Here is a 25881-nt window from a genome sequence, read left to right as displayed (position 1 = left end):
ATATAAATTATATAAAAAAATTTATTTAAATGACCTACAATGCTTCTTTACATACTCACAGACATGTAAATATTTTTAGTTAGAGTTACCCAAAATTTAACCATGAAGAAAAGTGATCTGTAACCTACAAGTAGGAGGCAAGGTGTACCATGCATCTCTGCTCAATAAAAAGCAGGTGACCATCCAAGTAAAAGGTCACCTGGACCTCAATACCTCTTTTATTTGGATAAAAATATGTCTGGTGGCACTTTAAATCACGCCCCCCAAAAAATAAAATAAAGGAGCAACGTGAGGTATAGATATGTGGTTTGTTGCCTGCGGGCAACGCCAATGTCTGCGTGTTATTATTAATGTTTTTGGAGCCTCGTTAATAGACAGCAGATGGCAGCAAAAATGCATTACAGAGTTTGGACAGAAGATGACATTTGTTTTATTTCTTTTTTTTTTACTTAATTTTTTTTTTTTTTTTTGTCTCTGCGACATTATTAGAAATAGAAAAAGAAGTGATAGCCTGCAAATGAAACATATTTAATGTTTTTGGGGTAAATCGCAGGATTTTACAGTTATTAAACCAAACCGAGAATATCAGGTGGTTTTTTTTTTTGTTGTTTATTTTTATTTATTTTTTTACTGTGTCAGAGCGAGAGAGAGAGAGAGCAGGTGAATTAACTGCGTTTCAGTTCACATATGAGCTCTAAAAATAACATCGCTCTGAGGCATTTTTTCCTCTCTTATCTCCTGTAAGCCACATCCTTCTGTTCAAGTCAGCTGATGCGAGAAATAAGGATAAAAACAAAAAAGAAAAGCTTTGTTTTATATGATGATGATGATGCGTGATAATACAGTAAAAAGGAAACTTTGAAACCAAGTCTTGGGCTTTTAAATATAGAGGAATAATCAGCGCAATAGGAGCAGAACTGCACTGGTTATGTTTTTTCCTTACTGGATTTACTGGGCGAAGCAAAGCTAGACAGACGAAACATGAGATTCAAACGGGACTTTCAAAATAAAATACACAAACATGCTCGGTATAAAGCATCGGTGTCCAAACGTTTTGAGACAAAATTGTCCATTGAAAAGTATGTGCGGGCCAAAAAAAAAAAAAAAAAGGTAAAATCAAGAAAATAAAATAGTCCAATTTTTTGTTTGCAGGGATGTCATTCATGTTTACAGCATCTAGTTTTCAAAATCTTTTGGGGAGAATTTAACACATTTATTCTCAGTTATAAGAACAGGATTTCTTATAACTTTTAAAATGTTTGCTGTATTTAGCCAAATTCAGCAAATATTCATATTTTGACCCACTGTTTATTGAAATCTAAGATTGCGTTCACACTGAAGTGACCCAATTACGATTTTTTTTATTTTATTTTATTTATTTTTTTCCTTAATGCGACCTGTATCTGTTCATGACGGTCTGAACAACACAGATCGGATTTATTTTAATGCGACCCAGGCTGCTTGGGTATCCGACCTTTTCAAATGTGACCTGAATCTTAACGGTCAGTTCGCGTTGACACGCGACCAACGTCACTACTCTGCGCCCTGACACGCGCAAGAGGGAGGAAAAACAACAACATGGCGGACAATAACGAGGCTTAAGCTGTTAATATGCTGGCTCCGGTGGGACAACAACTTTAAAAGCGTAAGCTATGCTACACCGTTAGCATACATATTTACTTCCGCAAACACTGAGCACTGCGTCTTCTTCTTCTTCTTCTATTTTATGGTGGTTGGAAACAGCTTAACGTTCATTACCGCCAACTTCCAGATTTGAGTATGCATCAGATGTTTTGTTGACTTTAAACAAAGAGCACTTTCTTTTTTATGGCAGTTGGCATATAAAAACTGGAACATGATAACGTCACACGCTGTCCGTGTGACGTTATCGCGCCCTTCAGTGCGCATGCGGAACACTTCCAGGTTGTTTGACGTTCACACCGGAGATAACGTACAAGTCGGAAGCTCGACCGCGCCAAAGAAAAAGAAAAATCCGATTTTACAAACAATCGGATTTGGGTCACTTCAAGCTGCAGTGTGAGCCTATGGCTGCAGTTTAATCAGTGAAATCATAATTTCAGTGTGCCCCTGCCAGGTTGTATTTTATTGTGAAAGTCCCTACCGGATGTTCATTATGTTCCGTGTGAAAACCTGACGGAGACGCGCTCCTGTGGAGAAGCCAAACGCTGTTTTCCCTGCTTATGAGACGCGCAAACAGAGAAACCTCTCTGCCTCCTCGCCTGCTGAGAGGAAAAGCATCATCACCACCTCACTTCTGCACAGACCGAGAACCTGAAGCAGCTGAAGAGCACATAAGTAAGAAAAGCGGCTTGGTGAACTCTTTAGACCCAATTTATATCAGCAGCGAAGGCTGCAAACACAGAAGTGCAGTTTTAGGATTTGGACCATGAAAATAGTCCAGGTAGGTTTTTTTATTCCCCTTTAAGGCAACAACTTGTGCGTTAATGCTTAATCTGGAGGGAAAGTGGAGGAAAAGACCAGAGACGCTCAGTTTTGGATTTGCATTTAAAAACCCCGGGATGTAGTATTTTGGGGTTTGTTTTCCTTTTTTGCTCGGACCTGTTGGGGGGAGAGGATCTGGACTCCCAGGATGAACTTCCCAATCTAAGTCTGCGTACTTCTTGCGCTTTGAAGACATTTTTAAATCATGGGTTGAAAGCGGAGAAGATGTACTGCGGGGACACTCAACGTGGGAGGGAGCTGATTTTTCTCTGTTATGTAATGATTGACAGCGCCTGATAAGAAATTGGTAAAAAAAAAACAACCCGCACCACTTTCCCCAACCCCCTTCCCCTGTCTGTCCAAGAAGTGTGCTTTTTACCCATATTTATAATTTAGTAAAAACTGATACCATTAAAGCTATTAATGGTGTAACTTGATGATCTCTTTTTAAATCTGTCAGAAAACCTAAAAACCAGAAATCCTTGTTAGTCATTAGTTACCCTTGTTTCTCCCTCCACCGGATGATCTCTTGTTGTTTTTCATGTTTTATCTGTAAATTGTGAATCATGATGTCTCAAACTCTTGACCTTCTCTATGGTGGAGTCAAAATGACTACAACTTCAGGAAACCAGACTATCACCAGCGTCCTGAGCTTCATTTTGAGCTTTGAACACTCTTCATGGTGTAACATGCTATAATGCTCATCCTTAGGGATATGTAGTCATTCTGAAACTCTCAGTCCCTTCACCTTTGTGACTTTCTGTCTCTGAATACCAAAGGTAAATAGTTAAACTTCAGCAGAGACTTTCTTGGGCCCTCCCTCCCCCCAACTCATCAGGGCTGGTGGGGAGGGTGGAGGCGAAACTCCAGCTGGTGGTGTTCACACACACCAAGGGGAAGGCTCCCACCATGGAGTCCAACCCGGAGAGCCCCAACCGGGCCGTGGAGTACCTACTGGAGCTCAACAACATCATCGAGAGCCAGGCCAAGCTCCTCGAGACGCAGCGCCGGCGCATTGAGGAGCTGGAGGGCCAGCTGGACCGGGTCAGTCAGGAAAACCAGGACCTGAGGCTGGAGCATGGCCCACAGAGGTCCGACACCCCAGAGCAGAACCACAACCACAGCCCGCCTCTGACCCTTCCGGTCCAACCAGGCGGTGGCGGGGGCTGCAGCGGGAGTGGTGGCACCTCAACGCCTCAGGTGACATCTGGATCAGCCACAACTCCAGGGCCCAGCAGGGAGCGGAGGAGCCACGCTAGACTGACGCGAGGCCTTTCCTGCGGTTCCTCCAACACGGACCGGGACCGGCTGGAACGCACTGACAGCACAGACACCAACACCAGCTCCAGCGCACGCAGGAAGTAAGTCCACCAAACACAGGCGCCTCATTTTCTCTTCTCTGTAGACTAATCAGGATGATCTAACTTGGGCTGCATTCACACCAGCCATGTTCAGTCCGCTTTAACTGAACTCTAGTTCGTTTGTCTAGAAAGTCCAGTTCGTTTTGGGAGGCGTGAACTCTGATCCGCTTTGGTCTCGCTTCGGTTAAAGTGAACTCTGGTGCGGTTCGAATGCAAATGTGAAAGGCGAGTGAACTGGAGACCACTCCAAAAGCAGGAGGTGAACTGTAGCACTGGGCATTCTGGGTAAATACAACCAAAACAAACGCGAGTGCAGCGCTAGCAGGAGAAATGGGTTATGATCTTTTGGCTAAGACAAAAGAGAAATCCTACAACCACTAAAATCTGACGCCACTCTAATTTTGTTTGCATTTTGTGTAGAAGGAAGTTGCACTCATGTCTTCTTTGGAGGTTTTTATGTTGTTTCCTTCAGTAGTTCTTGGTGCAGCGCCCCCACAGACGAGGAGGGAAACAGGTTATTCAATTAGTTTGGTTAATTTGACAACAGAATTTGAAAGTGAGCCACCCAACTAAAAATTTAACAAATGTTGTAATTCTGGTCTCCAATCAAACCGAGTCTGCTGGACGATCAGGTGTGAAAACAGCCTCAAAGTGCCTCAGTTGATGAAAACATTTTACACCAGCCATGTTTAGTCTGAAGCATATGTGCATGCAAACTGCACCAAAAGCAGGAAGTGAACTACAGCACAGGGTCTTCTCAGACCAAAACAATCACAGTTTAGCTTTACCTTGTCTTCAGTTTTACCAAAGACATGAGAAATCCTACAACTGCCAAAATCTGATGCTACTTCATTTTTGTTTACGTTTGTGAAGAAGGAAGTTGCGCTCTGTGTTTTCTTTAAAGGTTTTTCTGCTGCTTCTTAAGTGCTTCTTGGTGCAGCGCCACCACAGGCAAGGAGGGGAACATTTTGTTCAACTGGTTTGGTTCATTTGAACCAGTGCAGCGAGAAAGCAAACCTCACCAGCTAAAAATGTATCAAATGAATCAAATTTTGGTAGAACCGAGTCTACCAGCCTGTGAGAGAAAAACACCCTGACTGGCCGCAGTCTCCAGAATATCTCCGCTCTGACAGAACATTTCCATGGTAAACCCTCAGTCTGACGGGCAGGGAAAGGCACCAACCTTTCTTGTCATTGGTGATAATCCTCACATTAAAGCACTGGATCTCAGTGGGGGCATTTTAATGCAGCACCATGAGAAAATTAACTCAGTACTGGAGGATTGTGGGTAAATTGTTAAAAGCCCAAGGTGATTTTTAAATGGTAGAATAATGTCTGACATCCCTGTGTGTGTAGGTGTGAACAATATTCTGTTGAAGAAAAGTTCAGCAAAGACACTTCTGGGACTTTTTTTTCTATATTTTTAGAATAATGGAAAAGTTAACTGGATGAAAACATGATACTATTTTGAGCCGTTTTAAGATTTACGGTTGATAACTTAAAATATATATATATAAACAGCTAAATCTCATGACAGCAACTCAGTGCATCAACTTGCTGAAGTTCAAACGTCATTAATCAGACTTTGAGTGTAGTATTGTTGTTGGTACCAGTACTTCAGAAACGGCTGATCCACACAAACATTCCTCTCAAAATGGAAAAATATCCAATTAATGGCACTTATTTGGATTGAACAAAAATGTGTTATTGGCGTCAGAGGAGAGAGACTGGTTTGAGATGATGGAAAGGCAGTAGTACCACAAAAAAACAAATTATTACAACTTTGAATTCACACCAAACCTTTAACTAGATTGGCTAAACAACAGACTGGAAATAGAGGTTATGACTTATAAAGGTTTAGCAATTACACAATAACAGAAAACTGTTAGACTTTTGGCTCCCATAGCACCAACTGGACATAATTTATTCATAAAGCTGCTTCAAAACTACTTTTTGAGCATGAAACTGAGAACTTTTGCAAGAAAAAAGTGTTTGTGGTAGTAATTTAGAAATATTTGCACTTATTATGGATTATAATATTTAGTAGAAGTAAGAAATACTGCCACCTGCAGATGGTAGTAAACAATCAGGTAGAGCCAATATTTTTCACAATTTTTGACAAGAATCTGGAATAAATTCATAATTATGCTTTAGTGTGAAAAAGTGCTGGAAATTGTTGATTTTATTTTATTTTTTTGCATCTATTTCCTCAATAATTCATAAGAAATTGGAGGAACTGATTGATGTAATTTGGCAGCAAACAGATAAAAACTGGATTGAATTGAATGATAAAATAATATTTAAGCAGAGTATTATCTTGACTGTTCTAATTATGTCTCCCTTTAGAGTCTAGAGGGCCACATTAAAAGCTATCGCGGGCCGTATTTAGCCCCCGAGCCTTTAGTTTGACACGTATGCCAGTTCTTCTGATTATTTTATCAATCAAATCAAATCAGTTTTTCTCTGGGTTTTTTTTCACGCTAATTCATAATTGTGAGTTTATTGGAAACTTGTTTAAAAACTTTGGATTTAAGCGATGCTAACTCCAAACTGCAGGTGGCAGTGTCTCTTACTTCTACTTCTCTGCGGCCTCAGGCTGACTTGATGTCAGGTTACAGTCTGGGATTGACATGGAAAGTGACAAAGGTCACATTTACTATCATACATATGCACAAATATCGCAAATTCCTTGCGAATATTTCTAAGTTAGGACCACAAAACAATTGCAAAATCTCAGAGTGACTGATCCGTGTGAAAAGATGTTGATATTTTAACAGTTTTTTCATGGGTTTTATCAATGCATCCTGCCACAACTGGCCCTTTAGGACATTCATTTTCTTTTTTGTGGCCCAAAGTATCATCCAAGTTCTGGCTGGATTACTGGATTACCTCGATTGATTGAATTTGTGCCCAATTGGAACCATTCCCGTTTTTTTTTTTTTGACCAGATGTTCTGGAAAAGTTGGCCAGATTTGTATTCAAAAGGCTCCTGTTGTTTTGAAGAGTTATTGACGTCTCTACGGAGGCCCACAGCATCACAGGTCATCCACTGTGTTTAACAGCAGGCGTGAGAATATTTTCCTCCAAACTGGAGCTTTTGTTGTCAAAAATCTAATTTGTTGTGTCCTCCCACAAAAACACATGACTCCAGTTAAAGTTTAGCTGATTCAACATGTCTGCGTTTGTAATAGTTGAACAGAAAAGGCTTTGATTGGTTGCTATGGAAACTGCCGCCCATTGCTGCTGTTCTCTAACAGTGAGCCTTGAAGCTGTTTTTTCTTCCATTACCTTGACGCATATTAGATAAATAAGGATCCAGCCAGGTGGCCAGTAGGTGACGTGAATGTTTTATGTGATATTTACAACCCAGAGAAACAAAGTGGATTAATAATTAGACGTTCTAACTCAACATATAAACTTAAAGGTGACCTACTATGCTTCCGTTAACAGGTCAGGATAAGTCTGCGGCCTATTCAAAGCTTGTTCATTACTTTTTTTTGTACATATTTGTTCTTGGATGATGAGATTTTAGTCTTGTCAGTTCTGCCTATTTTGAGCTCCTTTCAGAATAAAATGTTTTAGGGTCTCTGTCACTTTAAATCCAAATAAGCTGCTGCTGATGTGCAATTACACAGCTGTACATGTTTGAAAAGCATTTGTATGGCCTCCCGCACAACCAACAAGAATGCAGCAAGTGGTTTCTGGATGGTAAGTCAACAACAAAGCACTTGTCTTTTCCAGCAGCCATTGTAAAGTGAATACAGCGGTAATCCTCAGATCAAAAAACTAAAGAACTCCTTTGTTCCTCGTTCAATTAAACTCTTCAGCTTCTCACTGGAGGCTGGAAGGAGGGCTGACAGGAAAACAACAGAAACAGGAACTGTTGGGCTGTTGATGTTTTTAAAAGCAAACGAAAAACATTAATTTAAGTATTTGATGTATAAGTGCTGTGTGGGAGACGGGAACTACAAATCAATCCCTCCCTCCCATCCATCCAGCTGGAGCTCCGCTGGGGTTGCTAGGTAACGGGTCAGTGTCAGTCTTTGTGACAATTGTGAGGTTTTATAAAGGGCTCATTTTCCAGACACCAAAAAAAACATTAACTAATTTTTTAAAAAGAAGCTTCTGTTTTTAGAAACAGTTGAGACAAAAATGTGCAAAATGTGATAATTTTTAAAATGGTTTTAGAAGGATGTTTGGGCCAGGCAATAATTTCCCCAAGAAAAGGACGTCAAGATTAGATTTTGTAAATTTTTCAGTGTTGAAGTTTGCCACCGCATTAAGAGGAGTTACTTTAAGGCCTTTTTACACATCTTTACTGATGCCGGTGTTCTGTTTATCTGTGCTACCCAACACTGGCACTGCAGGTTTTCTTTTATCGTTTTTTTGTTTGTTTTTTTTTAAAAAAAAAAATGTCCAACTTACAGCTAACCTGAAGCCAGATTGCTGCGCACACACACAGCTTTGGCACACAGGGAGAGCATCTGTCCTTGCTTTTTCTTAACCACGCACTCAGTCGGCTTTTGTTCTGCAAGCATTCAGCTTTGTGAGTAGGCAGGAATTCATGTGAAGGGGTGCACAGTAAAACACACTCCTAAGTAAAACACACTCCTAAGTAAAACACACTCCTAAGTGTGCACTTCTGCATCCAGAAAACCGTCTCCGCAGTTGGAGCTGGATTCTGTTTTCTTATGGTCCCGATCCGCTTGGCGGTGATTGACTCAGGTTTACCCAAATCCCTGATTGATCAGAGCCGACTGCTTCCCTGCCGTCCCCCTGGAGTGGACTTAGTCATTAGACAGAAGCACATATTAGTTATTTATGTGGGTGTTAAATGCAGTGATGAATAGCTAATGTAGATCTTGCTGATCCTCCCCTGTCTAATTGCCCGTAGCGGTTGTGGCCGACTTTGGATCCAGGCTCAGACAAGCGCATCATATGGAGTGTCGCATTTAATAAAGAGTCGCGCCTTTGGAGCCATATTGTCCCTGTCTGGCTGTGACTCAGCCTCATCCAATCGGGCCTGCTGGCTCTGGTCAGTGACAATCCGCTCTCCTCTAATAATGGATCTGAGATAAACACACACTTCTCCGTCCTCCGCTGCCTCTGACTGTCTAATTGAGGCTCAGATTTGGGGAGGAGGCAGAAGGATGAAGTGGAAGTGGGGGAAAGATGACAGGGAGAGGAGGCCAGTGACTGGGTGACCTCCCTCAGCATGCGCCGGACTGAAAGAGAAAAGGTGGAACACACACACTGATCCGCCATCTGTCAACAGGCTGTAAGCAAGGCAGGGAGAGCGCGAAGCTCTGAGATCCCGCTTTTGTTTTGTTTCTCCAATTAGTTTTGGCCTCCTCGACTCGCGCACAGCCCTCCATTTTTTCTTTTCTTTTCTTTCAGGCTGAGTAACTCGTCTCCGTTTTGTTAGTCATCCATGTCGAAGCTGCAGCAAAACAAAGTTGCCTCCTCTTGTTTCTCCCAGCGGTGCGCCACAAGCAGCTGTCCCAAACGCTGCCCCCGTTTCGTCCCTCTCCGGCTCTCAACGGCGGCAGGAACAATATTCAACGTCAAGCTCAGGCCCACGGGAAGCTGCACGGTTGATGTTTTGTTGTTGTTATTTTGGGAGCATATCTGTCAGATGAAGCTGCTCCTCTGGTAAATGTGTAAAAATTTACATACATTCAATGGTGACAGCATCATTCACTGACGTTTATTTCAGCAACATGGCAGCTCAAAGTGCTGTAAAAACATTATAAACACATCATGTAGTGAACAGTTGTGAAAATTAATAACAGCACTGCAAAAACACAAAATATTACCAAGTAATTTTGCTCTAGTTTCTAGTGCAAATATCTTAGTACACTTGAAATAAGACAAAACTAACATACAAGTAACTTATTGGAGCTTATTCTAAGTCAATAATTTCTTAATACTGAAGAAAAACCACTATTTCCATTGACAGATTGAACATTTTTCACAGTTTATACTACTAGAAGAAGACCAAAAATACTTGGTAATATTTTGTGTGTTTGCAGTGAAACATTACTTTATAGGTGCCGCCGTCGTTAAAATGATCAATACGCGTTAAATATGTACTTACATTTATCATGATTCAAAATCAACTCTAAATAGGACGGTTTTAATCTTGATTTAAAGAATTGGCAATAAGTACAACAATAAATGTCACTGATATTTATCTTAGCTTTACACAGAGGTGGGCAGAGTTCTCAAAAATTGTAATTCAGTTATAGTTGTCCTTGTTTTATGGCAGGGGCAAGAAACGCATTTTCATTTTGGGACACATTAAAATCACGGATGTTCCTAACATCTGGTTCTGGTTGTGCCAGAACGTATCAATAAACCCGATTAACAAATGGTTTGATATGTCTGCATTTGATAATGAAATGAAAATGAAATAAATCTGGACTTCTTTTCACATCGATCAGTCTCTCCAGAATTTCACTTATTTTCTTTTTCTTTTTTTTTTTGCAATAAGAATCAAACCTTTTCTGGTGCTAATTTAAAAATATTTGCAAGAACTGTTGTAATATTTGTGCTTAGGTATAATCTGGCTGTTTATGATTCATAAATAAGTGCAGGAGTAAAATACGCTGCCACCTGCAGGTGGGAGTTGGCATCACTTAAAACCAATGTTTTTGACATTTTTTCTGGAAATTTTTCATTAAACTCTGTTATGCACAAGCCCAAAAAATTATGCGATTTGTTGATTTTGCGTTAATTTTCACAATCGCAGTAAAATTACAAGTATTGACTGATGTAATTTCACAGTAAACACTTTGATTTGATTAATAAAACAATATTTAAGCACATCTGGAGTCTTTAGGGCCACATAAGAAGCTATGGCGGACCATATATGGCCCCCGGGCCTTGTGTTTGACACATGTCGTTTATGAGCTAAATAGGAACAAAAGGAGAGCTAGTTCTAAGCTTGTGGCTTGTTTGTTGTTGTCATAGCAACTCCATAGCAACTGGCTACCAAGATGGCCGTCGGTTACAAAGTTCCTGGAAGTGTGACGTCACATGAGAACTAAGTGTTAGTTTGGATCGTTTGACACAGTGCAGTGTGAAAGTGAAACGCAACAAATGTTGCAACCAACTGAACCGAGTCTACCGGACTGTCAGGTGTGAAAACACCGTAAAATAAACATGTGATGTTGCCGATCATTCAGGACGTCTTGTTGCTTGCTGCTTTTAGTTTTGGTCCAAAATCGGAACTGAATCTTCTGGACTATCAGGTGTAAAAACACCCTGAGTGCTGCTCTACTGCCAACAGTTGTGATTCTGGGAACAAATATTCCTCAACGTGAGACATTTCCCCCACAGAATAAATCTACAAATTGGATTTCAATGTGAGGTTTTACCTCTGCAGAAGTAAAACGTTTATCTCTACCACGCTTTGCTAGCAAATCTGTCCACATCTGGCTCAAGAGCTTTACTAGCGTAGCAATGACACTCTCTGCTGTGGATCTCTTCTAGTGGTTGCAGAATATTCCACCTGGGTCTGGCTGTTGCTTTGCAGCTGAAATGACCCTGCAGTGCAGCGTGAAGTGGGCTGTGAAGTGGGGGAGGGACTGCATGCTACATACATGTAGCTTGTCACGCAGCTCACAGGATGAGAGGCAGGGACCGCTGGAGGTCTCGACAGCATTACTCAGGGAAGAGTTGTTACGTAATGCAGAGAAGGAAGAGCAACAAAAAGGACGTGTGTCTTTTTCTCACCCACTGCCACAGTGGGAGCTCCACAGAGCGCCGAGAAGGTGTTTGTGTCTCCATCTTTCCCCCACTCCAGGCTCCTCTCTCACCAAAATAGACGTTAATTTTGTTTCATGAAGCTGGGGAACCGTAATGGGTTTTCTTTCTCAGAAGGAGCTCAGTAGCTCCTCAACATGTAACCCCCCGTCCCCTTTCCACTCCGCTCCACCCCGTCTATCTCTCACACTCTTTCTCTCACACATACCCACGTAAGTACACTCACTCTCTCCCCCTCGCTGGTTCTGTTTCCCACTGCTGCAGATATGACTCAGAGAAGCTGCAAAAATTACTTTTGTGCTATTCTCTTTCTCTTCACCTCTGAGCTTTGTCCCTTCTTCTTCTTCGTTTTTATTTTTTAACCCCTCATTTGTTGAATATTCGTTCCTGGTGCAAACCATGCAGCAGTTTGGGCTTGCAGCAGCTGCTGCTGCTGCTGCTGCTGCTGCTGACTTGTGTTTTACAAATTTCCATAGCAAAGATAAAACTTAGGAGGGATGAACTGGCCTCGGGCGAAATGTGTGGGCAAGCTCAGCTGAGCTTTTTCTGACCTCATCCAAACACAGCGAGCGATGTGAAGGGAGAATCTGCTTTCTGTAAAACTGCCATGACTTTTTTTAAAGGAGAAACTGCAGCTGTTTAAGAAAAGTTCTCAATTTAATTCTGCAGCAGTGCCGTAAAGGTGCAGCTTATTTTGACATAAATTTAAATGATAGATATGTAATTTATGAGTGTGTGTGTGTGTGTGTAGGAGGAAGCTGCATGTGGGTGGTGCTTTTTTTTGCCTTCTAGTGAAATGAGTGTTGGTGAATTCACACTGTGTGTGGAAAAGAAATCAAAATCATATTTTTGTGTTTATATTTAGCGTCTTACTCTGACACTTCTTCTTCATCTTCTTCTCAGAGCGGCCGACGTTCCTCCAGCTTCCCTGCAGATGGTTTTACGAGTTTTACGCATGATGCACAAATGCATTTTAAATTCTGCATGCTGAGTGTAAATCCAGATGGGTTCTGTGGAGCGCCGCGGGTCGTAGTCTGACATGGTTTGTCAGAATGGTGTCACGTTTTAGAGATGTCAAAACCAAGCAGGTTTCACACATTTTTTAAAAACAGTTTCCTGGCAGATTCTGCTGACAAAATACGGCAGAATTGGAAGATTTAATTTACGCAGACAGATTGAATAAAGATCCCTTGGGAATTTGCTCACTTTCACAATCTCAGGCAGTAAATTACTGAAGGCCAGTATGCCTTCGCCTATATAGACTTTCATTTCCCATCTGCTTGCTGGTACCATTAGCCACAAATAGTGAGAAAACAAGTGAATAGCTGTGATGTAAATCTTTCCACTGTAAGTGCAATGTTCTTGGAGTCAGAATGATGCTGTGAGAGACAAAGTATAGTTGCTGTGGAAACTGTACCGCAGGCCTCCAGACGGTTGTAATATTACATTTCTGTACCTGCCTTTCTGCGGCTCCCCAGCCTCTGCAGTCGACTATCGACCGCGAACTTCAATGTGTTTTACTGGGATGTTTTGGGACAGAACAACAAATCTGACATGGACGCAAAATGGTAAGTGGTTTTCCAACATTTGAACAAAAATCTGAAAAGTGGGGCTTGCATTTGTTTTCCCTAAATTTAGAGTTAATGAGCGTGATTATTTGCTCGTTGGCGTACTTTTCTGGATTCATGGGGATGGAAACTTTCTGAAACCGATTTTATGTGTATGATATGTTTTAACAATGTGGCGGAAATATTCAGTGTATAAGGCCTTGAATATTGGTGTTCACAGAAATTCTCCACTCAATCCAGGGTTTCCTCCAGTGTATTATAAGCCTGGCGGGTCACCAGGCTTTACTTGTGCCCCCCCCCAGGCTTAGCATTGATTATTTATCTAAGTCATTTTTTTTTAATGTTTGCATTTTTTAAGACTTTATAGTTTGTGTTCAGGTATTAATCTTACAATATTTCAATACCACACAAATATCAAGCGATATTTTCAAATTTCCTGTCAACTTTAAACATTTTTTAACTGAAAAACACGACAAGCCGCTGGATGAATGACTGCCCTGGCATCCAACCACTGGGCTTCGCAGGTTTTCGTTACCTAGCAACCCCAACCTAGTCAGGCCGTTACCTAGCAACCCAAGCAGAGCTCCAGCACATTTCGTCACAATGTAAACTTACAAGGTATGTTTGGTTCAGTGTCTATTTCAAGTACACTTGGAATAAGACAAAACTCACTTATGAGTATCTTATTAACAAGATGAAGGAGTTTGTTTTAAGTCAATAATTCCTTAATATTAACTCATAACATGGAAAAATGTCAAGCAAAACAATTTTCCAATGGAGCTACCACTTTTTAATTAATATTAAGGACTTATTGACTTAAAACATCTTGCTTAAAAATTACTTATGTTAGTTTAGTCTTATTTTATGTTTTCTAAGATATTCACACTAAAAACTAGACAGTGCAGCTGGTTTTACTGTTGTTTGTGCTGTACAATGGCTGCTGGAAATGACAAGAGTTTTGTTGTTGACTCACCATTCAGAAACCACTTGCTGCATTCTTGTAGGTTGTGCAGGAGGCTCTACTAATGCTTTTTAAAAATGTATGGCTGTATAATTGTTTGAAACCGTTTTCACGTCAAGTTCTGCTCGAAATAGGCAGAACTGATCCGACTAAAATCTCATTTTTACGAATGATTTTGTGCATAAAAAAAATAATGTTTTTATAACTCAGATCTATCCTAACCTGTTGAAGGAAGCGTAATGGGTCACCTTTTCTGCTTCTTTTGTTTAAGTGGCATCTGCGTGCAGAAAAACGCAGATTATCCGCCATTAATGCGGAGATCCTGCTGTCAGGAGGTCACTGGGTGATGCCATCATGAACTCGTTTCCCAGCTGTTAGTCGCCTTCCTTCCACTCTTTCTTCTCGGCTCCAATGCGGATAAGTGGCACTTTTAAGGTGGGATGTTTGTCAAACACCCGTGCGCACGTTCCCGTGGATTAGAATAGGGATGCTGGTTACCGTGGGAACACTGTGAGCTCTTCTGTGAAGAACTCTGTGGGCGAGAGACGCAGAATAGAGAGAGATAGAGAGAGTAGGAGTGAGGGTGAAAGACGGAAGCAGGATTGAATGACGGCTTGATTGGGGAGGAGGAGACGATTCAGACCGAAGGTTGCAGGTTCCAGTCTTAAAAAGTCCAACTTCATAACCGGGATCTATTAGCAGAATATCCCACCGGTGATCTGCTGGGATCTCACTCCTTCTAAGTCGCCCACTCTACATTTAAATGGAGTCTGATTGTTGCTCGTTTGGGGTGAATCATCCGTTTGGATTCATGCACCTGTGCTGCACGTGCGTCGGCCCCGCAAGGGCGCAGCGGCGCGCGCGCAGTCCGACCACAAAGTGTCCCTCCTCGTGCTTTCCTGAGCTTTCTGCTGGCGCCGAGCAGCGGCCGCCCACGCAGGCAGCCCGCGCTGTTGCCAAGCAGCAGGAGACTCAGCGGAAAACCAGCGCGGTCTGAAAAATGTCCTGTTGCCTCAACTTGGAAAATATTGAGGCAACAGTTTCCAGCTGTTGTCATTACACTGCAAAAACGCAAAATATCACCAAGTATTTTTGGTTCAGTTTCTAGTGCAAATATCTGGGCACACTTGAATTAAGACGAAGCTAATTTACAAGAAACTTTTCAGTTGGATATAGGAGCTCATTTTAAGTCAGTAATCCCTTAAAATTGATGAAAAAATATTAGTTTCACTTGCAGATTATTTCGCTTTTAACATGGGAAAATGTTTTGTTATAAGTGAAATAAACTACAAGTGGAATCGATACTTTTGATCTATATTAAGAGATAATTGATTTGTAATAAGCTCCTACATCTTAGAAGTAAAAAAGTAGAACATTTGCCACTTTTGAAATCTCCTCTTTTCTGTTAAAACATTAATGTCCAAATTTCTAGGGTTTTTTTCTAGAAAATTTCTCCGACTGATCTTCAAACTTCCATGTTTTTTCTTCACAAATTTTTTACTTTTCAGTCTTAGAAATTTCCTCTTTTTTGCTAGAAAGTTTAATCTTAAAATTTCAACATTTTTTTCTCAAATATTTTTGACTTCAAGCCCAGGAGTTTCCGGGTTTCTTCTAGAAAATTTCTCAGATTCATCTTCAAATTTCTGGGTTTTTTCTCGGAAAGTTTCAACTTTCCAATCTAAGAAATTTTCTCTCTTTTTTGCTAGAAAGTTTCTGAGATTAATCTGACAATTTCTGCATGTTTTCTCACAAATGTTTGACATTTGAGTCCACAAATTTTAACGTTTTTTTTTTTTTCTTGAAAATTTCTGAGATTAATCTAAAAGATTTCAGGGGTTTTTTTCCTCTCAAATTCTTCAATTGTTTGGCCAAAATTTACTCCGTTTAATCTACAATGGTCCTAATATGCCATCATAGAAACGTGTAAATGTGGACAACTTTTTTTTTTATGCTGAAAAATGTTTTTTCAACAAACACCATGAGGATTCTTTTAGATTGATATGGAAGAGCCGGTCCAAGCGGTTCGGGAGAGAAGTGAATCGTTCAAACTGACTTAACTTTACGATGCAGCTTGCGTCGCTGTCAGCCATCTTGGGTTTGTCAGCCATCTTGGGTCACCTGCTGGAGGTGGGATGACGCAGTGCGCTCCCACACGCTGCTTTCACAGACAATAGTGGAAACGACTCGGTGCAGCAGCGGTCCGGTCCGGTTCGGTTCTCAGACTGAACCGGAAGCGGCTGCGCTCTGTGGGCTGCTGCTCCGTGAAACGTGCGCTGCTGTACGTAAAAAGAAAAGAGCTGAATGTCTTCCTGTGAATGTGAGCCTCCCACTCTCCTGCGCCCGGCTATACATAGACGCTCACCCACGAAGTGACGCCCGCTCGCTCCGGCTCGGGTGGGTTCGGACGCGGGATCCGTTTCCACTTAAACCTCCTGCCTCACCCACTTACCTCCATTCATCTCGATTATTTTAGTTCGTCTCTTTAGATATGAACAACTTCACACATTCTCCCACTTTTCTGCTCTTTTCTGTTTGAGCAGATTCTCTATCTGAGACATTTTAGCGGGATGCACTGCAAAAACTCAAAATCTTACCTTCGGTCTCTGGTGCAGATATCTGAGTACAATTTAACAAAATGTGACAAATCTACATTACAAGTAACTTTTCAGCTTTTAATTGTTCAATAAGTCCTTAATATTGATGAAAATGTGTTAGTCACGCTGGCAGATTATTTCTGATAAGATATTTTTCCATCTTATCGCTGAAATAATAATCTGCCAGAAACTTGAAATAATAAAAAAATAATTTGCAAGTAACTTTTCAGCAAGATATAGCAGCTTGTTTTAAGTAAATAAATCCTTAATATTGAATAAGCAATAGGTCATGCTAAAAAGTTAGTTGTAAGTTAGTTTTGTCTTACTTTACATGTAACACTTTTATTTAAAGGTGTATAAAAGTGACATGATGCTGACATAAACGTGAAGGAGTCTTCATAAATATTTACGACTTGATATGAAGTGTCATGACACTTTTAATGAAAAGTTGCTCTAAAAGTCATTTAAAAGTGTCAACTTTACATTATTTGGTTAATAATAAACTTTTAATGCAACGGTTACATAAAAATTGTATTAAAACTTTTGTCAACTTTGCATTAAAAGTGTCACTACTTACCGAATGACTCTTCATAGCAGCTGTCAAACATTCATTGTGACTTCTTCATGTTTAAGTCTGTTTTGTCTTATTTTTAGTGTATTAAGATTTTTGCTGTAGAAACTAGACAAAAATACTTAGTAAGATTTTGTGTTTTTGCAGTTGAACATACACTGTTTCTGCCATTTTACATCCCTAAACTCTGACTTTAAGTACTTTTCCTCCTTTTATACTGCTCACTTATTTTTTCTTCTTTTATCAAGATTAAATATTTGCTCTTAACTCTTGATAGCATTTCTGTGCTTTAGAAAGACCGACATCAGAGTGGACAGATATCTGCTTTAAAGTGGCTAAAATAATCCTTTTTTCCAGTGTTGTCCTTGTGTTGTCACCTTTTCTGTTTCTTTGTACTTGATGAAATCTCTTGTTAAACCTCCTCCAGTCCGAGGTAATTCCCCTCCTACCAGCTCAAATAGATCCGTTAGCCTGATTAAATAACCAAAATGTCGACGTTTATACAGAGTTTTTAAAAATTACAGTTTTGAAAATGCTAAAATTATCCCCCGGATGTTTCTTTCACATTCAGCCATTCTTCTCTGACTCTAGCAAGCATAGAGGTCTTCTGCCCCTCCCCTACCTGTTGCTGTATTCTACCAGCTTACCAAAAGACAGTTTGCCCACTTCTGGAGGAAAGTTGATGCTGCGGTTCAGATGTCTGTAACTTTTAAAATCTGAAGAGCCATTTTTCCCCTGAATTGGATCAAATAGAACGGATTTAGAGCAGCAGACGTTACTGAACTCCTGATCTTTGATCAATTTCCACAGGGTCATTTATTATTTTTAAAAATTATAATAAAATAATAAAAGAAAGCAAACTTGGCAAGAAAAAAAACCTAAAACAATAGAAAATAATAAATGATTTAGCAGTAATATAACTCCATAAAATAACACTTTCAGTGTGATTCGGTTTAGGAAATTCAATGGACATTAAAGAACCAAAAACCTACATTTTTAATAAACTTTAGTTTGTTTTGTATCAGTTTTAGCCAAATTTATTTGAAGTCGTTTAGGAACGTCTAACGGGCCACATGCGGCTCCAGAGCCGCAGGTTGGACACCCCCGTCGTAGTTTATGTGGGGGTCTTTTAGAGTGTTTTTTGTGTGTTTTAAAAGTATGAAATTAGCAAATAAAATTATGTTGTGTCTTTAAAAACTAACACAACATCGCTTCTGTTTGCTGGTTGACAACAATATGTAGAAAAATACTGAAATAATGGAATAAAAAATCTGTTTCTTTAACAGTGGATGTGTTATTTTAAGACACTGTTGGTTTGATTATTTTTGACAAAAAAACACCCTGACAGTAATAAACATGAAATCTAAAACATTTCTGTACATTTCTAATACATTTTAACTAGTTTATTATTGATGTAATTACTAATGTCTTTTTTAAAATACAAAACACAAACAAGAAGCGTTTTGGTGTTAATTGTCACTTTGTTTAGTCAGCTGCTGCATGTACACATGAGGTAAATGCTTTATTCCGTTTTATCTTTTAATATTTTAAAGATTAAGGTTAAAATCTTAATAACACTGATTATTTCACTTATACAAGACATTTTTCTTAAGTTATGAATTAAATAATCTGCCAGTGGAACTAGAACATTTTAATCAATATTAAGGAATTATTTACCCAAAACAATCTCCTATATCTTGATGAAAAGTTGATTGTAAGTTACTTTTCTCTTATTTCAAGTATGCAAAGATATTTGCATTAGAAACTAAACCAAAAATAAGTCAGATTTTGTGTTTTTCTTTTTAAGTGTTGAGTTCCTCTCCATCTTGTTCACCTCCCGCTCGTTTCCCGAATCAGAAACTGTAAAACCTTGTTAGGTTTTAGGTGAAGCGTTTCTTTCTTCCACTGTTTGTAAATTCATTGTTTCATAAGCAGCTCCAGAGGTCAGTGGGTTATAATGAACGTGGGAAGTAAATGGGATTAGTGGTTCTTGTGAAACAGCTCGACTCTGTAGGTTTTAACTCAAGCGGGAGTAAATACTACACTGGTGACGGCGGCTATTTTTAGCTGCTGACTTGGTGAGCGTTTACGGCGGCGGGAGGGCGTGAGTCGGCTCAGCTCAAAATAAGCTACAATTCATACTAATGAAGGCGGTTGTCACTCAGTGCAGGATGCGTTTCCCTCTTTGTTTTACGTAATGCAACAATCCAGGGTGAAATTTCTTCTGCAGTTACAATCAGTGCTTTTATTTTGAAACGATGTAAGGTTAGCTCCCAGTGCACAGCTGGAAAACGTCAGCAGACTCTTCATTTCTGGATCTCGCTCTGTTTTCACCCACTTTGTGGATTTTTTCCCCCTCTCAGAGACTGTTAACATGCTAAAGTGGACTGTCTGTCCTTGAAAGCAGCTGGCCACAGTGAGGAACCAGCCATTTACATGCTAATCTAGCCGCTGCTCACTCTTCAGCTGCAGATGGAACATCTCTAATTCCTATCAGAGCAGAGGCGCAGCAGAGAGAGAGGCTTTTGTGTTTTTTATGTGCTTTTCTCCTGCATGAATTACAGAAAGTGCTTTCCCATTTCCATAAAAGATGATCCAGAAAGGAGCTTTTATGCAATCCAGCAGAACTCCTCTTCTTTTAAGAAGCAGAACATTTAAAACATTTAGTTTTCGTGAATTCTAGGTGCAAATTTCACATTTTTACATGTTTTTTTGTACTTCCATTTGGTTCTCAATTGCCACTTTTTGGCATCAAGTTCATGTTTTTTAGTGCCTGGAAAATGAGCCGTTTCAAAAACCTACTGATTATTGAGTCATTGCCCCGTTACCAACAATCCAAGCTGAGTTCTAGAAAGTTTGGTCAGCTGATTTTACCGCTGGATGCGCTGTACAATGGCTGCTGGAAAGCCATTTATGTAAATGTTTTGTTATTGACTTGCCATTCAGAAACCACTGGCTACATTGTTGTTCGTTGTGCAGGAGGCTCTACTAATGCTTTTCAAAGATATTCGGTTGTATAATTCTGCACATTTGCAGCCATTTTCACGTGCAAGTGTAAACGTTGAGTTGGTGGGCTTGGCCTGCAGCAGATTATTTGGATTTAAAGTGACAAGAGGCCCTAAAACAGCTCGTTAACTGAAATGCAATTCAGCAGGTTTATTTAATTAAACAATGTTACATCTTAAAAACAAAGAAACTGGTTTTGGACGTAAGTTGTCTAGCCACAGGATAATTTTAAAATTCAGTGTTTGGTTGGACTTCTTTAAAAACGACTCATTCTGAAAGGAGCTCCAAATTGGCCGAACTGGCCACAGTTAAATCTAAAAAATGATTTTGTGTAGCTCATATAGCTATCCTAACCTGGTCAGGGAAGCATAAACCTTTAATGTTCAGGTTTAATCCCGTTATAAGTTGTTGATGTTCCAGAAGGGGAATCAAACCATTTTGTTTGTGTGGTTCAGATGAAGTTAGTCACCTTGCTCCTGTCTCTCCAAACCGTCACACATCTGCATCTCCTGTTTGCTTCCAGAGCTGCCATTGCTTCTATGATCATTCTGCCATGAGTGTGCAGCTTTCTGTCGCTGTTTCTGTTTCTGCTTCTGCGCTGATCATTTGTGTCTCTGTGTCCCTCTGCTTCTCCATGCCGCCCTCTCTCTCTCTGTGTGTCGTCCGTCTCTGAAACCTCGCTGTCAGTGTCCGGCCTCCGTCTGTCTCGGGTCAGCCCACCTCGGCTCCCACCACACCCACTGCGGTGAGCGGTGCCGCCTTCCCCGCTCCGTTTCCAACCAGTCTGACCGTTCACAGCTTTGGCAGCCTCCACCAGTACTGCTGCCCGTCTGCTGACCAAAGTTTGCAGCAGGACAACAGGTGAGTGTACAGGAAGCAGAACTGACCACCCTCCCACTGGCGAAGAGGCGTCTTGTAGAGCAGCGGTCCTCAGCTTCGGTCCTCATGCTGCGTTCCAGTTGCTCTCAGAACTGGGAAAGTCTGACTTCCCAATCAGAAAAATCAACTGGATTTCTGGGAAACTGGGAGCAACTCCAACTTCCTCCAGTTAGGACTTGTAAATATGATTCAATATGGCCGCTGCCAGCATCAGCAGTAGCAAGATAAGGGCTGCTGTTTGTAAAGTTACACAGTAAAAAATTAACAATATTAATTTAGTTTATTCAACATAAAAAAGAAAATGTACATTTTATTTTTTCAAATTCAGATTTTCTTCATGCTATTCATATATTTTAAAATGTCAGAGATCCAAACTAAATATTTAATTAACAAGCTAAATATTTAGTTTACAGGCTATATATCTAGTCAGAAAGTAAAATATTTAGCTTCTAAACTAAATATTTAGTTTCTAAATTAATGTAACTAACTTTATTTATATCTAAATATTTAGTTATACATTTCTGTATTTATAACTAAATATTTTTCAACTAAATTTATGTATAACTAAATAAATGTGTATTTATATTTATTTAGTTGTTTCGGAATTAATTTATTCCTACATCTATTTATGTATAAATGTTTAATTATTTAGCATTAAATATTTATTTAGAAAATAAATACACAGTTTACAAACAAAATGTTTAGTTTCTAAATATTCAAGTTGAAGCTAAATATTTAGCTTGTTAATTAAATATTTAGTTTGTAAATCTGACAACATAAGTACAAATTTAAAATTTAGTTTACAACCTTAAACAACATTGTTTACTAATATTTGTTTGACAGTGCAATGTAAATATTTTGAAACTAAATATTCAGCTTTCAAATTAAATATTTAGTTTGGATTTATGAGATTTACAAATGGTGATACTGTGACTTTGATAAATGAACACCTACATTTTATATATGACAGGCTAAATAAACCAAATTATTCCTGTAAAGTTTTACAGTGAAACTTTACAAACGACATCCCATAGTAAGATGTGGTGGAAAAGTGTTTGTTTTGCAATACACACATAAGAGTGCATCTAAAATCAGTGCTACATGTAGCGCCTGCAGCTGCAAACTGAACAAATTAAAACTGGTGTTCGCTGAAAATTATGTTTGTAAAAGTTTCTGTAAACAACGTCTACGAACGTCGCCATGTTGAAATTCTGACTTTGACTAGAACGCTGTTACCTCGGGCCTGACGTCAAACCCAACTAGAGTTACAAATTCCCAGGTATCTGGAATGCAGCATTAGGCCCCACTGTCCTGCATGCTGCACCTAATTTAAATGAATTTCTGCAGCATTTGGGTCGGTGTGCTGGAGCAGAACAAGTACGGTGGGACCCGAGGACCAAGATTAAGAACCAACTACCTTGCAATCTCCGCTACCTTTCCCCCCTGAAATCTTTTCACATTACAGCCACAAACAAAGTATTTTTTAAATGTAAAGTGGAAGATGAATTATTTATGGTTTTCATTTAGTTTTATCAAACAAAAATGTGATTAGTTCTGGTCATCTAGAGATGTTTAGCTCATTCTACTGTAAATTAGCTCAAATTCAGTCATACGGGACAGAAATCATTTTTAAAAACAACAAATATCTATCATTGACTCTTAGGGTGCATTCACACCAGCTCTGTTTAGTCCACTTCAATCAAACTCTAGTTCATTTGCCTTGAAAGTCCGGATTATTTATGGAAGTGTGAATGCATAATCAAACCAAAATCAGTCAAAAGTAGGAAGTGGACTACAGTGCAGAGCATTCTGGGTAAATACAACCAAAACAAAATGAGAATCTGGCGCTAACAGGAAAAATGACTTGTGGTCTTAAACCATTGACAAAAGAGAAATCCTACCATAGTAAAATCTGACGCTACTCCATTTTATTTACACTTTGTGAAGAAGGAAGTTACGCTGGTCTTCTTCTGAGGTTTTGTGTTGTTTCCTTCCTTCCTGTGGTTCTTTTTGCAGCGCCCCCACAGGCGAGGAGGGTAACAGGTTTTTCAAAAGTTTTAGTTCGTTTGACAGTTCAATGTAGCAGCTCAAAATGTTGCAATTTGTCAGCTTATATGAACTGCCTAGTCTTGTTTAGTTTGCTGTTGTTCCAAACTTTTCATGATCTCTGAGAATTGTTCAAAGCTGATGATATAGTTTTAGATTAGCTTTAGACTTCTTTGCAACTTAACCCTGATTGGTCTTCATGATGTTTGTTTGCTAATCCTCTCTAAAAAACCTTGAGTTTAAGAACAACTGGATTATTTTGGAGATTAAATTAGAAACAGGTGGATTTTATTTAGGGATATCAGAGTAAAGAAGGCCAGACACAAAAGGTTCTGTATCGCTTGTTTTGATACATTACATAAAATCCTAATTAAATCCATTTTTGCTTGTGGTTGTGATGTAAAAAAACATTTGCAAGAGCCTGTAAGTCATCCAAAACCGCCCCATTTGCCCCATTTCCAGTGTTTTCTTTCGTTATTTATATTTTTTTACAGTTAATCCTCGTCTACCTCCTCCACCCATTGTATAAACTGGTGCTTCAGTGTCCCACCGCCCAGGTGTGACTAATAGATTGCTGTTCTGCAAGCTCAGAAAAACGCACACCGCTCCTCAAGCGGAGCGAGAGGAAGCGGTGATCTCCAGTAAACTGTGGGACTGAGGTTGACTGAGTCACAAGTAAACCCGGTGATTCTCTGCCTCTTTTATCTCCTCCACTTATCCCTCAGCTGATGCTGCCCTCCAGCACACAACGCCGCAACACTGCCACCTACTGGCATTAAGGCGGCTGCAGAGTAAACTAACCCAGATGCCTTTTTTTGTTCCTGCTTTATCTCTTTAATGTCACCCACACTAGTAAGGACGAGATCCCACCTGCTTGCTTTATGCTTCGTTTTTCACGTTTTTCCTCTCTTTTTTTTCTCGTCCACCTGCTGTCCCGTGTTTGTCGCCTCCCCAGTGAGGAGGGCGAGGACGAGGGCGCCCATCAGTTCTGTTGCTCTGCCTCAGGCTGCAGCAGTCCCTCCTCCCGCTGACGGAGCAGAGGTGTGACTGACTCCTCCACAACTTGCACGCTTACCTGTGGAAAAAAAAAGAGCTGAGACGTCGCTGTGCGTCAAAAATATTTAAAAAAAGACATTCATTCTGCATTCCTGCTGGGAGAAAATTAAGACGCATGCAACCTGTGTCATCGATTTATTCATGTGTGACAAGTTTTGTGTGCTAAAGCTGCAGTATGTAACTTTTTCTTGTTAGTATGTTGTGACAGTATGAGATGAGACAGATAATCAAACTCCCAGTGCTATTTAGAAACAACCAATCAGAGCCAGAAGGCGGGCCTTAGCGCTGTCAATCACTCCTATAACTCCCCTCATGCTCTCTGCTACACTGTCATGAATCCTCAGGGTCGTTGGCATGATTAGGCCTGTCACAATTTGCTGGACAATAAATTGTCCCAAAAGTTATTGTGATAAACGATAATATTGTTGTTGTTTTTTATACCATTTTCAACTAATATAATAGTAACGGCATAAAAATGCAAGAACACATAAACAAAGATCAATAACCTTTAAATTCTAATGAACATTTAACACTGGAACTGGAAGACATTTTAAATATACAAAATAAACAAAAAAACAAAATTGTCCTCAAAAAGTGATTAGGTGATTCTAATGAAGACATTTATCATCCAGTTTTTAGGAGAAAAAGAGAAAAACAATAAATTATCCAAATGGAAATTATTGAGTTCACTTTATCATTCGATTAATTGATTTATTGTGACAGGCCTAAGCATAGCCACCATTAATGGCAGGTAAACAGTTTTCCTGTCACAATTGTTTTTCCGCCATTTGCGCATTGAGCAGCATGTTTATGAGGACCATCGACAGCACTAAGGCCCTCCTCCTGTCTCTGATTGGTTGTTTTTGGTTGGAAGCGGTTCATTTATTCAGCAATAGTAGCTCAAGGTTTGATCATTTCCCAGATTATTTATCATGGCAGGATGAAATTTTTAATAAATATGTAAAAAACATTTATTTTTTAATCAAATTTACATACTGCACCTTTAATCATTACTTTATGAGGTCTTGATGTTGTGTCCTCTGTCTTCCTTGCTATTTATTTCCTCTCTTGAAGCCATTTCTCTCTGTCAGAACACATCAGCATCATCTGCTCATTACTGTTGCCTCTATTGCTTTTCTTGGATCCACTAGTTGAGTCATTGGATTTGATTTATGTGCTGATTTTCTTAAACTTCTGTCCCCAGGACTTATGCAATGTAAAAATAAAAATAATTGTGTTCAGTTTTTTAATCATGATGATGATTCCTTCTATTTAATATTCTCTTGTCCATCAAGTTTATTCATCACAATAAAGATTTTTTTGGGCCTGGAGACACTTTGTTCCCTTCTTGAGGTATTTTTTACGCTCCACTATGTTGTTTTCCCGTCATACTGGATCACTGTGTGTTATATATCACTCTTCTCTACCTTAGCAACACAAAAACTAATAGTAGAGATGCTCTAGTAGTCGTTATTAAAACACAGAATCCTCTAACACAAAGCAATGTTTATGTTTGGAGTCTCTCTTATTTAATGTAATGTAAGGTAATTTTATTTGTACAGCACATTTTCAGCAACAAGGCAGTTCAAAGTGCTTTACATGAATTATA

At 39.6% G+C, this 25881-nt stretch overlaps 1 protein-coding gene across 1 annotated transcript in view; it reads left to right on the top strand.

The window, feature by feature from the left end:
- Positions 1 to 2162: 2162 nt before the first annotated feature.
- iqsec2b (IQ motif and Sec7 domain ArfGEF 2b) overlaps positions 2163 to 25881 on the top strand; it is a 49412-nt gene continuing 25693 nt past the window's right edge. The window contains exon 1 of the mRNA XM_032545844.1: positions 2163 to 3824. Coding sequence (XP_032401735.1) covers positions 3373 to 3824 — 452 coding nt within the window. The 5' untranslated portion in view covers positions 2163 to 3372. The remainder of the gene's footprint in view (positions 3825 to 25881) is intronic.

This window comes from Xiphophorus hellerii, chromosome 1, assembly GCF_003331165.1.
Source record: "Xiphophorus hellerii strain 12219 chromosome 1, Xiphophorus_hellerii-4.1, whole genome shotgun sequence".
NCBI classification, from domain to species: Eukaryota; Metazoa; Chordata; class Actinopteri; order Cyprinodontiformes; family Poeciliidae; genus Xiphophorus; species Xiphophorus hellerii.
The sequence above is the reverse complement of the archived record's forward strand: the minus strand, read 5'-3'. Positions and strand labels throughout refer to the sequence as shown.